Here is a 17,166-nt window from a genome sequence, read left to right as displayed (position 1 = left end):
CTTCACTTACAATCATTATTAAAGAGTGTCCATCTATTTATAAAAATTTGATCGACGACGGGAAGGTGTTTGAGAATAAAAAGGGACGCGGTCGTGTTACGGTCGTGGCACAGTTTCGCAATTTTTCTGTCTCAGGGAATCGGCTACAACTTCGACTTCAAGCTATCGTACAAGTTCCTGAGAAGAAGCGAAGCACATCTCAGATACGGAAACAGCAGTATGTCCACATGGCGCGGCGAGCTGGTGAACGGCACGTATTGCGATCGTGTCCTCACCAAATGTGATACTAGAGCTTGCCGACTGCAGTCACCGAATTATCCCGGAGTTTACCCCAGGAATGTCACTTGCTACTATCGGGTGGAGCAAAACCGCGCGCCAGTGGGCCATCGAGCTTTACTCGCCGTTAGTCAACGAAACAGTCACAAGATACACATTAAGGACCAGGTCGTCAAGTACGACAGAAGTCAACGAGTGCTTAGGTAAGTTGCCGACATGTTTAATAAGTATTAAATTAACATATGTATTCCGCGAGCATTCTTTTTCCATAAAAGAAACTTTTTATAAAAATCAAAAGAAACCATGAACGAGAGAGCGAAACGAATGGGAGTGAAACGGAGTAAATTTTCCAACTAAAATTTGCATGCTTTTCAAGGGTGTGGGATCAGTGTAACGTCGTGCAAGACTACTTGACGGTATATGACGGAGGTTCAACTTCAGATCGTGTGCTCGTAAGATTGTGCGGAGGAGATGCGGTACCCGACATCGTCAGTAGTCACAATACGATGTTGTTGGAGTTTCATACATCCCCGTACGACAATCCGTTTCATCCGGTTCCATTGTCTTTCCTGCCGGGATTTGAACTCGAGGTTCAGGTAATTCTCTGGATGCTGTAACATTACTGTAACATTTTACAAAAATGTCGTATGTACACCGTGCTAGAAATTTGTTATAAAATATAAACATTTATAACGACTTTTATAAAAACTAATAAAGGGTTTATTTTAATCAAATCTAAATAAAAGTAAAAATATTAAATATATCCGATAAAAATATTTGTCTCTCGATATCTTGTTTATAAATCATATGTCATATTTTCATGCGTGTACAGGTGATCTTTGTCGATGAAAAATCTCGAAGTTTTGTGAAGGAAAACGAGAACTGCGATTTTTATATATCCGGCGACGAGAACTCATCGGGCATTCTGGAAAATCCGAAACATTCTTTACCGCCAAATACTACCTGTCGTTATCACTTCCAAGGAAAGCTTAATGAGATTGTTTGGTTATCGTTCGTTAAATATTATGCCGCCACCGTGGAAGCGGCTGCAAATATCGATTCTACTTCTGATTGCAACGCAAAGCTTCTGATATGGGATGGTGATATCAATATGGACAAACTCGCTTCTAGTCGAAAAGTACGTACAAACTGAATCAACTACAAAGTTTATTATTTGATAACTTTTTCATTTCGTGCTAAAATAAATTTCATATTAAGTTTCATACTAAAATAACTTTGTTACTAAAATAATATGTACTGATATAAACAGAAAATTAAAGGAGAGCGCCCTGTGCTTTTATAAAAATCTCGTAAAAAAGAATTTATTGTATAATCGATAATATTTCTTCTATGAAACCTAAAGATATTGGACGGATATAATTAACGATTTATTAAAGAAATTGTTTATATTAATATTTACGTTATGTAATACAAGACCATTAAGATGTCTGAATTATTATCAAGTCAATTAAGCACTCGGTATTCCATCCTGATGCCATTGTGTAATAATCGTTGCAGAATGTTACACTGATGGGACAGTTCTGTAAGGATGACATACCGCGGTTGTGCGACCACAGTTTGCTGCGCAACAGTAGCCGTCACACGCGACCGTGCAGTCTCGCAGAGAGTTACGTGTCGACCGGCCGCGATCTCACCCTGGAACATATATTGCGCCAGGGTAGTGCGCTCTATCCGATAAGTTTCGTGCTGCGTTACGAGTTCGTGCACGAAGCCATTTCGTGCAACCACGTGTTCACCTCAACATCGTCGACCTCATCCACGTCTTCCACATTGTCCCTATCGTCATCTTCCTCCTCTTCTTCCTTGTCTAATACCGGCAAATTCGCATCACCAAAGAGCGTTTTCTTCTACGGTCGCGGCGGGGCTCAGAATCTGAGCTGCGTATATAAATTTGAGGCCGAGCCCGATCACAGGATAGAGCTGTCTTTCGTCAGGGCATCCTTCGGCGGCAAGGGCTGCACATCTTACATAGACCCGTTGGTGAACCGATGGACGTGCGATCGGCGCATGGCAGATGTTAAGAAGTTTGGCATGGCGAATCTGGTTGTCGCAGAATATCCTTGGCAAGGAGTCGAACTTGTACGTATGACTACTTCTCTCCCCTGTATATTTAAAAGTCTGCCAAAGATGACTATATCTTTATTTACTCAACAATATTAATTCTTTATTTACAGGTTCGCGATTGTTTATGCTCGAACGTGAGCGAGAGAATCGTCGTGCGAACTCTGACATCAAACATGGTGGAGGTCAGGTTCACTGTCACGCTCATGAACGTTACCCAGGATTACCGAGATTTCTTTTTCGAGGGAGAATATCGTTTCGTTCCCGTGGGCGCCGAATCGAATGAGCATGGATGTTCGACGAGACTCGAAGAACGACGATTGCGCGGCACCAGCGGCGAGATCTCAATTAGAAGTCCGCTACCGCGGGTGATCCCCGGCGTGGCCGCGGTAGAGGAGATCTTGACGAACACGGAAGATCTCACGGCGACGCAATGCGTGAATGAACCGTGGCTGATCGAGCCCGAAGACGCGCGCATCAACTTCTTGTATTTGAGAACTGCTGGCTATAGCATCACCCTGGATAACGTCGAAGATTGCTTGACCTTGAATAGAATCATCGTCTATTCGGCTGCAAATACGAAAGAACGCAGCGTGATCTGTCCAGAGGGTGGCGTCGACACAGCCAGGACAGTCGACTTCTTCTCAGGCGGCTGGAACTATAGCGCCGTGAACGCGAGCGTGGCAATGGCACAGCATTCCCGCAGCTTCGTTGTGGAGTTTCTCCAGCGGGAACCCGGTTTCCACGCCGTCACGTGGATCGCGATCTCCAAACGTTCACCAACCACATCCAATCTAGGCGCTAACGCATTCGCCATATTACCCGCAGAAGATTGCCCCTACAGGTTTGTTGCGATTTCCATTATGTAGAATTTTTAAATATCCAAGTAAAGTAAAGAATTTAGAAATTTTTTAAACATTTACTTGTTGTAAGTAAAATAAATATAAATAAGTGTAAATAAATATAAATAAGTATAAAAATAAAATCAAAATGTAATCGAAAATATCTTATCTCTCGTCAGATGTCCAGAGATTCAAGCGTGCATCAGCTCGGTTCTGTGGTGCGACGGCGTGCGCCATTGTCCTTCGGGCTTCGACGAGGAAGAGGCTAATTGCTCCTACCGTTTCGGGGTTACGCTGCTGTACGTCGCGGTGGGTGCCGGTGCTCTGGGTATATTTCTGATCCTCTTACTGGCCACCGGTTGCCTCAAGTACTGCCTCTATCGGCACAAGGCGCGCAAGAAGAAGAAAAACGTCGCCCTGAACGTCAATCATCTCCACGTGAATCACACCCACCACAATAACGGCTTGACCGGAAGCCGATTGAGTGGACGCTACAACCTAGCCACGCCCCAGGAGATGTACCTGGAGAATTATGGGAAGGACAGTATTTGTTGACAATACGCCATTGCCAATATCGAGACCACCGTGTGAATAGTCATGATTTTTAAATGCCTACCTCGCTCTGGCCCCCTCCCTTCCTTTACCTGTTTCCGCTACCCCTGAAGTAACGGACCGGAGTGTACGGCAGCCAGACACTCCCATCCCAAGAGCACACACATTACACGCGCACGTGCATACACACACATACATATACATACTCTTGCAGTAATCGTACGAAATCCCGTAGAATATATCCAAAGCACATAGAAGCGAGCGCACGAGATGAAGCACTCAATTGGTGGCGAAAATGGTTCCATCTTCGAATTCTCTGTTCCTTCAATCTAATCTTATAACGATTAGTCTACTTTGAATAAGCAGATTACGGTTCGACTCATTAAATCAGGATGGATGACAATCCGCTTATCGCGCAAGAATGGATTGCAAGACGCCTATAATTCTAACGAGTCGATGAGAGGAAGATGTACACGCACCTCTCGTACGCTCGTATATATGGCATTTACAATAACACCGCAGTATCATGGTAGGTTTAGATATACACACGATTTAAGAGTAACAAGATACGCGCGAGTGGACGAAGAGCAGCGAAATTGGCGTTTATATACGCACATATACAATGCTTCTAAAAGACGTAGGATATGCTGTTTTCGTTGAGTGCACTTTCGGTCGGTTATCGGATGAACGTCGTAAACATAACGTCTACGACGCGACTACGACGATAAAAATAACGAGATGAAGAGAGAGAAGGATGAAAATGCGAGCGCTAAAACGCGAGAGAAGCTCTTCACAGATAGTTTTCATGCGAATTGACGAGAAAAGATAGGATGCTAAAAGTTGTGCGATACGCGAGTGATATTCGCGGCATTAAACTGAGTGTATATTGAGAAAAGATTGAGAAATATTCGATTGTATTCCTGATTGCTCCTGATTGCATGCGTCCTGAGACGACACTCGTGCTTATCGTTAACACTAATTTCTTGAGATCTGCGAGAAAATCCGTTATAATCGGATCCTTTGCACTTATCTAGATTTTATCTATCCGTTAATGAAATTAGCTCATCATTTGTCAAATTAATCGCTTGAATATGTTACAGTGATTCGTATTAAGGTAACTGCATAAAATTGTTTTTTATTATTAAAAGATGATTATTAAATTATAATAACGTCAGGATTTAATTAAAATTTCACGTTCATCGTACATTCGCAAATCTAGTAGTCAACATGACATCCTCAGAACCATATTATTGGCTCTAATGAATATTATAAAGAATCTAATTAAATTTAAGTGGATCCTCATTTTATCGATAAATGCCCTTTGTAATCTTAATCATTATCGCAAATAGTCTTTGCGTGTTATCTACTAGTGCATTATTTAGCTAATTAGTTATGCATTATATTGCATTATTGTGCAATATATTAATGCCCATTATACTGTCATTTATTTATGCAATGATTTAGTCATTCGTCTCACTGTAATTCTATTCCACATCAATTCAATGATCATTTTTTTTTATATTATCCCCTGATCCGCGGTTTTCAACTATCTAAACTTTATAGGTGATTTATGAGAGACAGCATGAGATACGTAGATAGTTCACTCGCATTAATCTAATAGGTTTGGTATCGATGCGCGTGGCTCGAACGTAGATATCCATGTGTAACTAATTGAATGCCGAAGAAGAGCGTGTACGCCGTAATTCTATTGCGAATGCAACAGGAATTAAGCAAACGAAACGATTAAGCGAACAATGGACGCGATCTTCATGCGTTAGCCTATTATAGACACTGTATGGTAAAGCGCGTTTAAACGTACGTCTGTATGCTGTGATAGAAGTAAGCGTATCAACAATCGGAAATAAATCTCTCGCGTGAACTCACGTTCGCATATACGCATCCTCGAAACCATCAGCGAAGATGGATCGCGATCTTTCGATGCGATCTTCCTTGACGTCGATATCTTAACGCTGTCCAGCATATAACTTCTAGATCATTAATCGTTCGAAAAAAGATACGTGGTCCAAACTCGAGTAATAAGTAAACTCGAGAAAAGTTGATTGAGAAGCGAGTTTATAGTGAGCCATTGGACGGAATAGCGGTATAAGTCGACAAAAATAAAAGTTTGAGACGTAAAAATTAGAGTGAAATAAAAAATTCTAGATATATTACTTCTCTTTTAAGAAAAATATCGCGAGTGATCGCGATAAAGCAATTGGATTTTATATCTTCGTAAACTTTTCTTGTCTACTTCAAAGTGAGGAGAAAAATTGCTTACACCACTGTTTTGAACAATGGCTTGTATATTGCATAATTTTATATAAAAATGGCCGTTAAATTAGAATTTATTGCAATCGCGATTCTAACGTTTTCTAACGTGTTAATTGTGGTATTTTTGTACATCTTTGCAAACTCATATACATAGACTTCGTGTCACAAAGTTTAAAAATTCCTACGCCGGTCGCGTTAAGATATCTTTCGCCAGTCTCATGAATTGCTCCGTGAATAATTCACTACCTATATAAGACATCGTCTATCTACACGAATACTGCCGCAGTTATATTATTTATTCATAAAGTTTTATAAGTCTCTTTCTACCCGAATACGAAAAACTGTTCGAGTATATGACATACTATATACTATAAAGACATGGAATTCGAAAGCAAGTAACGTACTAGCGAATAACGTAGCGTGCATCAGAAGCGAAACTGTGCATACGCCAAGCTCCTCGATGTGTTAAGCGCGCGATTGCAATATTAAAGACATGTTAAAATTTACTCTAACATATCGAAAGTTCGAAATTAATTTAAGCGCGCCTCCATCTATTACTACTGCCTAGCAAGACTCAAGTAGCGATCGTTTTCATGAATGACGAGGAACGATCCTTTCAAACAGAAATTCTCTCGAAATTCTCTTTTTTTTTTTATTTTTTACAAAGTGATTCTGTCAAAGAAGAACTCATTTCTCGTGAAATTTTTGATATATCCACGAGCCGGTAGAGTTCTCACATCTGTCTCTAAATAAATAAATAAACGCAAGTCCCTCGACGATGAAAACCAATGTAATACACATAGTAAGACGCATCGTTTCATGGGGGACGACGATTTATATTACCAATATCTTTCTACAGGCACGAAATGTCGATGTGACCCGGCCATTAAAAAGCACGTACGAAAAGTCGTTCCTGTCTTCATGCCGTAACTTCGAGCGAATCCGTATGGAATTTGATTTCTTCGACGGGTAAAAGTCTAAATCGTGGAGCGTGCACGTCACATTATGAGATTTATATGACTCGATGTTGATATGACTCGACTCCACGTCTCGCGCTCAATCGAGAATGCGTCCTACGATTATGAAAATATAGTAATATGCATGTATGTAAGTACGTACACGAAAAAAAATGCCGTAGCACAAACTGGCTCGCACACACGTAGCTAAAAAAGTGGATGGTAAAGAGTTTTGAATCAAAGAGGCCTTGATTCAACGACGTTTCTAAGCAAGTATTACGCGTTACACGATGTATTGTAATCCCGTGTTTATAATTTTAATAAAATACCATCGCGTTAAAGAAATCCAGCAGAACAGTAGTCGGAAGTATGTTATTAATTCATTATTCGTTTCACTCTCTAAATCATTTTCTCGTAGAGAAAAAGTGTATGCTTTTACTCATGAAGAATCATCTGAAGAATTGTGATCCAATATATGGGATTCAATAGGATCCAATGGGATTCTACATGAATCAGTACGATAAAGGATGACTGTAAAAGAACTATGAAACCTGATAAAAGAGGAATCGTTAGAATTTAGAATTATTCAAATTAGATTTTTTTATATCAATTCTCTGATTTTTTTAAATAATAATTAAACATTAACTAAATACATTGCATATGATGAAGAAAGATAGTTAATAGAGTCAATACATATACAATATAATTACAATAGTAAAGAATGAAAAGATATACAAAAAGAAAGAAACAAAACATATTTAGAATAATTTTAATTTTTAAAAGTTCTTCGCTGTTTAAATATATTACATACAGACAAATTTTTATATAATTTAGATAGACTTTTTACGAATATTCTGCCTCACGATTAAATTACTTTATTCCTTGGAATCTTAATATTATTTATATATATTAAAATTAATTTAAATTGATAAATCCATATTATTCGTGCATCATAATGCGCATGGTGTAATTTTTGTTCGATCTCTCGTAATACAAGATATCCTTATAATGATTTTCGAATACATTATCATATGAGTGTATACTTTTCATACAAAATCCATCACATTGAAAATAATTATTTACGATTTAAAAAAATTATGATTTGCAATATATTAATTTTTTTTGAAATCCTTTGAAAGGGAATCCTTCGAAAAATATAGAAGACAGTTATATTTATGATATTTAGAATAATGAAGATGGTTTTAAAATACAGAAAGAGTAACTTTTTGTATAACAACATACGATAAATTAATCACATAAAATCTTTGAATATGATTTTTACGATTGCATTTCTCAAAATAAATGCTTTCTCTTTCTATTTTCTAACTAATTATATCAGCTTAATTTTTATTTATACGATCTGATAAAATTTTATATCACAAAAGAGAGAGAGAGAGAGAGAGAGAGATCGCACGCGACATCAATATCGCGCTCTTACGTTGTTTGCCTCTTGACATTTTCCACCCGTCAATTTTCCATCCGCGAGAAATGTAAAACCGCGCGCTTGTGGTCTGACAGATTTATCGCGTCGATCTCGATGAAATATTCATCACGTCGTAAACAGGTCCGCGAAAAGAAGGAATCCTCGAATGTCCAACGGAAGCGCATCGTTCGCCGATACGGCGATACATGCCAAATTGGAACCGCCGAGATCGTTGCACGGTGTCGAAGATGCTGAGATCATTTGGGACACCATTACACGGCGATTTCCGCAGGCGGCACCGCTTCTCTGCGAAATGGAAACGGTAATTGAACGGGCCGAGGATCTGTTGCAGCAACTCAAGACACCCTGCGCTCAAGGAAACGGTACAATTCCTCGTGCAATCGATCAAGAAGCTCTTCATGCATATATGATGTTCTTTTACAGCAATTTCTCTCAAACAACAGAATTTTTATAATTTAATTTTTTTATAATTTGCATATAAAATATGAATTTAGTACGTAATAATAAAATGGTTTGAATAATAAAATAATAGCTTGAAATTAATGATTACAGTAGCGTGATCTAATTATGCAGAGTCTGCATTTAGCCATGCACTTGATTAACCTCATTATAATTATCACGCTATTAAATTAATGGTATTCATGATAGAATGAGAAATACAAATAATTTATTCACGAGGAAAATTTATCTTTCATAGAAATATGATGTAATATACATAAGTGACCTACATCCATTTGTTCGTTTCAATTATATTTGGAATTAATATGGATTTACTGACAAATTGTCGCATCTATAAATCATATGCCGATTTTTTTAGAATTTTATAAAGTTAGCTCAATATTAGTTACTAGATCCATTTACAATTATCAATATAACACAATATTATTTATCAAATTATTGCGAATGAAATAATTTTGTGTCTAATTTCAGTTTTTAAATATTTTAAAAATTTCAACAATTTTTATAAATGAAATTTTTTAAATCTCTTTAATATTTAAACATGAATAATGTCTAACATAATCTATTATCTAATACTCATTTGATATTATAGACACGTCCAACTCGTTTCACACAGCTCTTTTCCCGGATTCTCAGGACTCTAACACGACGATAGTGTCAGATATAGAATTCGTTCTCGCTGAAGATGAAACGAATGTACGTAGATCGACGTATTTTTCACTTATTGTTACATTACTATTTTATTGATCGGAATTTTAAACGAAAATGTACTTTTTCCAAGATTTTAGAACACCCCGAAACCACCGAGAATATTGAAATGCAACTTATAACGCACGATATTGACGAAAAGCAAATCGACTTATCTCAACATCATAGTGGACAATCTATTCAGTGTGAAGAAAAATATCCCAATCAGAGATATTATTTGAATTCACCTTCAAGAGTCGATAAAGTCGTTCAACATTTCAAAACGAGTTCGATGAATAAATGTCAGAATTCCCAAGGGGAATCAGACACGAATATAACGGATAGCGGTGATAAAGAGATCAATGTTAGTTCTGAGGAAAGTGAGTGATATGACATTTGTAAAAAGTAGAATCCTTTAAAAGTACTTGTCAGCACACATCTGAAAATATCTATAATGTTACGTAATTTATAATTGGTAGAAACAATAGAAGAAAAGAATAGTTTGGAAGGGTGGACAAAAGTCGCTGATGATGCATTACAAGAATGGTACAACGATAATGGCACAGAAAATATCGATATCTATAGTACGTGTATATAAAATTAATTTTGCAATTAACAACACATATAACACAAAAAATGTACTTTTAGATATAAATTTGCTTTTAGATGATAATGATACAGAAACTCAGCCAAACATAAATATAGATAATTGTTTGCTTATGATCAATAAATGTGATGAAACTGATGCTTATAAACCTAACAGGACCGATGATGTAAAAATTATAAACAATAATTTGCAGGTATCAGATGCATTTTTATATTATATTTATATAACATGCTTAAATAAAAGTAAACAACACAAATCTTTTCAAAATCATGTTCAAACTTTTATAGATTTGTATTATTACATTTTCTAATTTATGATTTTATTTCTTATGAAGATGTCTTTAACTTATGCAAAATTATTTTTAGTACTTTATTCCGATAAAAGCATTCACATATTATAGGATATCACTGCAAAATGTTCCGCAGTAATTGCAAATCCTCGTTCGCCATTGACTATTCTTGAGGAATATGCGAAGCGGTGCAAAGTGTCAATCAAATACGAATATAAACCGAAATCGAATCTATATGTGATAAATGGTGATCTGTGTGGATTTCGCGGTAGTACTTTATATTTTACAAATAGAATTATCATTATAGATGTTAGATACTATTTTTTCATCTTTCGGTAACAGTGCAAATTACAATGCTTATTATTTCTTAATTATTAATAACTTGTCCTTTATCTAACGTCCAAAAATGTTGCAAGTGCTTCTTTACACGTTGTTAAACATAGTTTGGATAATGTGCCAGCAATGTCTTGTTCCGCGACCAAGGATCTGGCTAAAAACGAATTGGCGGCAAAAATATTATGGATGGTAGCCGAGCGTCAGATGGATGGCTCGAAACTTTCGTCGTTCATCTGCGGATTATCTGATTTTTCGCGAGAAGAGTAAGTTCAATAATGTAATATAATAAATCAGAATATAAATTTTAGCAATATAAAGTTTGTCGGAATAAGAAAAAAATTCATTCATTTTAAATAATGGATCCATTTCATATAATATAAAAAATTGAGTAAGAGCATAGTGAAAATTAATTTATACTTAATATATGCACATACAAAAGTACTAAACAAGTATTTAAAAAATCTAAAAAAAATGTACGCTTATTTTCTAATCCTATATATCTGATATCTAGGATGTTAGAGATAATAGCACTTCATCAAGACGAATTAAAAAACGCGTCGCAGAAGCTCTATAAATTTTGCCTCGAGAAAGGTGAACCTACTCCTGAGTACTCTATACGCAATTTGAGAACAACTCAAGGGTTCATGTATGCAGCTCAATGCATAGCTTTAGGCCGTATTGGAATTGGTATATATATGCTCTTTTAAAATATAAAAGTCAATATATATATGCCAATATATATTAAATCAATATTTCAGTCAGTTTTTTTTATTCTATCACGTACAAAGATTTAATATTATTTGACATTTCAATAAAAAATTTGACATAAAAGAAGCGCAATAATTTATTATGTTTCTTTCTTCGTCTAAATAATTATTAATAATTTAATATTTTTTCTAATATTTCTTAGGACAAGGCTCTAGAAAAGATAGTGCTAAGATTGCGGCTGCTGAAAATTTATATCAAAAATATATTCAAGAAACGGAACAACAAACAATGTAAGCTGATATCACTCAAGAGATTTATCAAATACTAAGATATGATTTATTTCATACTTGTTTGTAATAATAAAATTTCAATATGTATATATATATATAATGCTGTTGAATTCTTCTACGCTTGATTTAAATTCACATTTGATTTTCTTTATCATGTTGAAAAAAGATTGATCAAAATCAAACAACTTACACACAACTTTACAACACAAATATTAGAAAGAACCTGATTAAGAAAATATTTTAATACAAAGATTTTATCATTATAGTCTCCATTAGTGTTTTAATAAAATTAAACACTTCATCCTTTTACAAAAAATAAAAGACTTATAGCATTATCATGGTATTTTGGCAACGATCCAAGGTAGCTTTCCAGTTTTCTTAAAAGACCAATAATCGTACAAAAGCTTACCAAGCACAAGGAATATTAATGATGCCAATACAATGTTCAAAATATCGAGGGGATGAAACCAAGAGTCTTCATCCGGTGAAATGCAGATCTCTGTCCTCGTAAGATCGCGAATCTACAAACCAATTTTATTACATTAAAGCGCGATGTAATTGCATCTCAATTTCATTATTCATACATCTATTTTTCAATAATACGTCTTGATAAGAAAAACATGCAAATAGTCACCTGTTTGTTCGAGTTATCGTTGTCGCTTGTGAGAGCGCATCTTATGTCATTGATATCTTTTACCAAGTTTGAATGCCTAATCAAAAGATCCTACAAAGATATAAATAGCACTTTGTTAAATTAATAAAAATTATGAATTATGCTGCGTTCATTAAAAAAGCGTGAACATTATTGAATTCATGAATATCAGATATTAGAAATTAAAAATTAGATTTACTATTGCACAATTCTTTTTCATCTCCTCCTATCTTTATTTAACTTTTATTCATAATTATTTTGTAATTCTTTAAAAATTTTAGATAAAAAATGTGCTGACCTCAATTAAACGAAAAGAATAATTAATTGCCAATAAAATTGTTTTTTGTCAATTTTAAATACGTTTAAATATATAGTAGAATCATACCTGAAAACTCGGTGTAAAATGACAGTCACATGTCCACGAATTATTACCGAGATATAGGTCAGCTACATTGCTGTTGTGCAACAATGCGTTTTCCAGAGCGTAAGTAGGCAACTGAAAGAGGCAGAACAAAGAATCATAAACTATATCTATAGACTCATTAAACAGTAACGAGTTTTATGTTGATATAGAACAGTGCGCATAATTTCTAATCTTCTTAAATCGTGTTTAATTTTGATTTTCTTAATCATCGACTGCATGGAATTAGTTCAATCAATTTTTCCTTTACTTCAACATGTCTACCGCGCAAAATAAATTCAAGTCTTCACAAGTAATTCGATTCACTTCGATATGATGAACTAACATCGATGAGTTTATTCCCTCGGAGATTAAGGAGCCGAAAATGGTCTAGCCAATCTGATCCTTCTAGCCGAACGATAGATTCTACTAGATTATCGTCCATGTAAAGATCTCGAACCGACTTGTAGGAGGGATTTGTCGTGAGTGGAGTTAGGTCCGTAATCTGCACAGTAAACAAGAAATTAAAAGTATTTCTGCCACATACATATTTTATCTACCTAATAACCTATATAATCACGGATCTATATCTGTGATATATATATCCATTATACAAGAATAGTAAGAGAAAGAATAAAATATTTTATATTAAATTAGATTCATATATTGATATTTATTGTTTAAAATATATTAGCAAAAATGCATATATATAATGTGAATTCTGTCTATAATTCTCTTTCATTTTTATTCATATTTCATGTGAAAAAAACAAGAATCAGATAGAACCTTATTTCCAGTTAGGCGAAGAGTCGTCGTATTCGCAGGTAAAAAATTGGGCATTTCAGTTAGATCGCGATGGCTACAATTGACTGAAGTGAAAGCTATAAGCTGTTTCTGTGTAAACATGCCCGCACCAATCACATAAATCAATTCACAATCACAAATTGTTTGCTTGCATTCCTCTTTTAATATCTAAAAATTATATTGATGTAGTTAATATGAGAAATTTAATATACAAATAATGTATATATTATACATTCTACCCAGCTCTTCAGTTACAAGAGAGGAGTGTATTTTCTCGTTACCGCGATTATCTCGACGATCGGGAGAAGCGGTCTTCCATCATACGGCGTAGCGCAAAGTAATTTGTCTTTGTCGACGACTTTACTCGCGGCTGATCCTTCGTTGGGGTCCAAAATCCATGCTGTATCCTCCGTACATCTCAATGGATTACCTTCGTCAGTATATCTTCATTAATTATCCATGACGCGCACATTATGTGATTCCTTAATTAAACAATTCGTTGCTGAGGACTAATAAACTATCTCCGTATACAAGAAAAAATGTTATTTATGATTTTTAATATAAGTAGATTAATATATTTTAATTTGTCACATTTCTTAATTATTATTTTTCATTTATAAATTTTACTTTTGAAAGAAATGCACATTTTGAGGACGATCTAGATGTATATGATTTTTCTAGATGTATGTAACTAAAAACTTTATGAAATTATCCTTACCAGTCAGAAGAATATGCTTCAATGCAGGCATATTAAAAGCCGTTATGTTGATCTCTTCGAGAGCATTGTTTTTTAAATCAAGACATCTCAAAGAGCGCAGATTAGAAAACGCATCTTTTGGAAATGTATGCAGTTTGGTGCCGGTTATATTGATTTTCTATTAATATAAACACCTCCCCACCAAGTTCTCATAAATATTCTCAAGATAAAATCTATACGTAAGATATATTTCGCACACACACACATACACGCATAAAAATGAATTTTCATGATCAATATCTTCCTATACAGATTGCTAATTTCTATTTTAGTCTCTTAATAGACGAAATAACGTTACAATTATTATTATTATTATTATTCTATTGTTCATGAAAATTCGAAGAAGCAACCTTAGTAAATTCTAAACACAAAGCTCTCAATTGCTTTCCGAGCATTTGACAAACATTCTCTACCTCAAGAAATTGTGTCTCGATCGGAAATGCAGTTGACAATTGAGTTAAATTACTATTTGCGATCATTAATTTTCGCAAAGACGTGAATCCTCGTAGAACATTTGGATCAAACGTTGCTTTTGGCCACTCGCAAAGAATAAGAATCTGCACATTTTCAGCCCTGAAAATCCAATAAGGATGTCATCCATAAGGAAATCATCCATAGGAATGTTATCATAGACAATTTATAGTCATAAATTTCAAACAATTTAATTTCGTATCAAAGAATGAACGATTCTCTAGCTCGATAATTTAAAAAATTTCCGAAAATGTAGAATTTATATTTTAAATTTATTTTCTAACAACACTTTACTTACTTTGCTTTCCATTCGTCCTTAAGACCGTTGAAACAGACGAGACGTTGCCGACTTTTCACAAAATCGCATTCGGGATAGTCGTTGGCATGTGGATGATGCCAATAACAAATATCATCGTCCTTCGTAAAGCCATGCGAGAAATGTACATATATATAGAAAAATGCGATTCTGTAATTGAAATGATTTTATTTGTATAACCGTGCAAAAAATCTTGAGAAATTAAATTGCTGAGAAATAATCGCGATGGCATGTTCTTTAATGGAATTTAACTTTGCTCATCATTATATTTAAATATCTACATACGATTACGCGAAAATTTGTACTTTACCCAGCAAACACAGAATATTACGGCAACATTGCGGCAATATTACAACATTGCAGCAATGTTGCTACAATATTCTGTGTTTGCTGGGTATTTAATCATATAACAAAATCTTGAACTTTATTTAACAATGTTACATAATTCACGGATTCTCGTAAAAGTATGTAACGGAAAAATGCGCGTGAGAGATTTATAATCTTTATTACTTGGCAGTTTTTCATTGTTTGTGCAAGACGCGATAACGAGACCAATGCATCATTATGTGTCTTTTCCTCATTATATATTAATTTATATATATAATTTAATACCTCGCATTTAATATCTCCCTCATCTATCACCTTTTAATCGTATCGCAGCTGTCTTAACTTATCAGTACTTTTTCACGATTAATTAAACTTAACCTTTCAAATAATTCTGTTTCATGCTTAAGCATGCCTAATGAATGCGAACAAATCACGCGACACAAATATCTTCGCGCTTTGATTGTCAACGCGAAATTTGCCGCGCTGATACTAAATATCGTGCAAATATTGTTACAGTTATCTCTGCTAATGATGGCCCATCCTTCGCGCAAAGAATTTCATCACGAATTTTAGCAATAATGTGATTTATTACTAATTAAGTACAACTTTTCTACTTACGCGCAATATGTAAATGCATAAGTAATATCTGATTAATAATTATTCATAGATTTAAATTAAATAAAGTTTATTGTTTCAAATAATTTAAAAACTGTATTATTATATTAACATCATTCTTTGATAGATAATTATAATTCATCAATAAATATCTAGCAATATAATGATTAAATATTCTTAATAAAATTTTATAAACATGCCTTCTAATGGTTTCTAAACACGAGTTTTCAGTTTGCAATTAATATGTATTTCAAAGGATTTCATATAACTTTAAAGAAACTATGTACAATCTTTTACAAGCTATAGACAACAACTAATTTATTAATCTGTACAAAATATTAGATCCAGAAAAATAGAATAAAATTTAAATACCCACAAAAAAGTTCGTTGCGCTGACATTCTCGTCGCTTAAAATACTTTAAGATGCTATAAATAAAAATAAGTGTTGACGAGTGTTTGCAAACAAATTTGCAAACAAATATGTGTTTGTCTATCATAAACAAATTTTTGTATCACTCGGCACTCTTTTAACGCGATGTCGATCTAGCAACGGATTCGCATCACATGTACGATCACAACGGGTGTTGTCTGAAGAATGGCAGTGATGCTAATGAGAAAATAGAAGCCGTATATTCGGCATGTCAGCAGGTGGATAACTAAAACGATAGCTTAATGTGTAGTGAACATATTGCGCGATAACAAGCGCAGCATGCAGAGATGCAATCTGCCTTGTGCAGTGATGCAGATTATGATAATGCATTTTTCAAACAGTGCAACTTGAAACGTCAAACGGTGAATGACGCAAACATTGTTATAAATTTTCGAAAAAATTGTAAAATGTAAAAATATGTAATTCTTGTTTATAATGTACGAAATATATTATACTATCGCAGGGAAAAAAACTGATTCGAATAAATATTAGTAAATCTATTTAATAAGAAAATTGTGTGTTGTTTGCATAAAGTCTCAAAGATATAGTCATTCAAAGATATTTTAAAATAAATGCGACGATACAAAATTAGCAA

General features: G+C 34.7%; 3 protein-coding genes across 5 annotated transcripts in view; 2 read left to right on the top strand and 1 right to left on the bottom strand.

Annotated features, from left to right (window-relative positions):
- The window catches only part of LOC145961436 (uncharacterized), a 73,015-nt gene extending 65,687 nt beyond the window's left edge, over positions 1–7,328 (top strand). For both annotated transcript variants that reach the window (XM_083081599.1, XM_083081600.1), the window contains 6 exons: positions 136–479; positions 653–872; positions 1,109–1,414; positions 1,795–2,376; positions 2,472–3,202; positions 3,380–7,328. In XM_083081599.1, the coding sequence (XP_082937725.1) occupies positions 136–479; positions 653–872; positions 1,109–1,414; positions 1,795–2,376; positions 2,472–3,202; positions 3,380–3,755 (2,559 nt within the window). In that variant the 3' untranslated portion in view covers positions 3,756–7,328. The remainder of the gene's footprint in view (positions 1–135; positions 480–652; positions 873–1,108; positions 1,415–1,794; positions 2,377–2,471; positions 3,203–3,379) is intronic.
- Positions 7,329–8,413: 1,085 nt separating this feature from the next.
- LOC145961674 (uncharacterized) lies at positions 8,414–11,892 on the top strand. Its single transcript, XM_083082120.1, has 9 exons — positions 8,414–8,785; positions 9,475–9,578; positions 9,664–9,949; positions 10,049–10,153; positions 10,236–10,369; positions 10,577–10,733; positions 10,926–11,064; positions 11,313–11,488; positions 11,712–11,892. The coding sequence occupies exons 1-9, from the start codon at positions 8,569–8,571 to the stop codon at positions 11,801–11,803; spliced, it is 1,410 nt and encodes a 469-aa protein (XP_082938246.1). The 5' UTR covers positions 8,414–8,568; the 3' UTR covers positions 11,804–11,892.
- On the bottom strand, positions 11,737–16,823 carry Swi2 (Protein singed wings 2). Of its 2 annotated transcripts, none has more exons than XM_083082121.1 (10): positions 16,518–16,823; positions 15,182–15,349; positions 14,826–14,985; positions 14,374–14,530; positions 13,937–14,085; positions 13,638–13,823; positions 13,198–13,356; positions 12,837–12,947; positions 12,434–12,523; positions 11,737–12,320 (listed from the first exon to the last, which is right to left on the bottom strand). In XM_083082121.1, the coding sequence occupies exons 1-10, from the start codon at positions 16,538–16,540 to the stop codon at positions 12,135–12,137; spliced, it is 1,389 nt and encodes a 462-aa protein (XP_082938247.1). In that variant the 5' UTR covers positions 16,541–16,823; the 3' UTR covers positions 11,737–12,134. The 2 variants fall into 2 exon arrangements, with proteins under 2 accessions (XP_082938247.1, XP_082938248.1); XM_083082122.1 differs by lacking the exon at positions 16,518–16,823 and adding an exon at positions 15,812–15,913.
- Between the last annotated feature and the right edge of the window lie 343 nt (positions 16,824–17,166).

This window comes from Camponotus vicinus, unplaced genomic scaffold (genome assembly GCF_025532165.1).
Source record: "Camponotus vicinus isolate PSW18456_S1 unplaced genomic scaffold, iyCamVici1.0 SCAF_11, whole genome shotgun sequence".
Taxonomy (NCBI): Eukaryota; Metazoa; Arthropoda; class Insecta; order Hymenoptera; family Formicidae; genus Camponotus; species Camponotus vicinus.
Note: the sequence above shows the minus strand (reverse complement) of the source record. Positions and strands in the feature narration are given on the sequence as shown.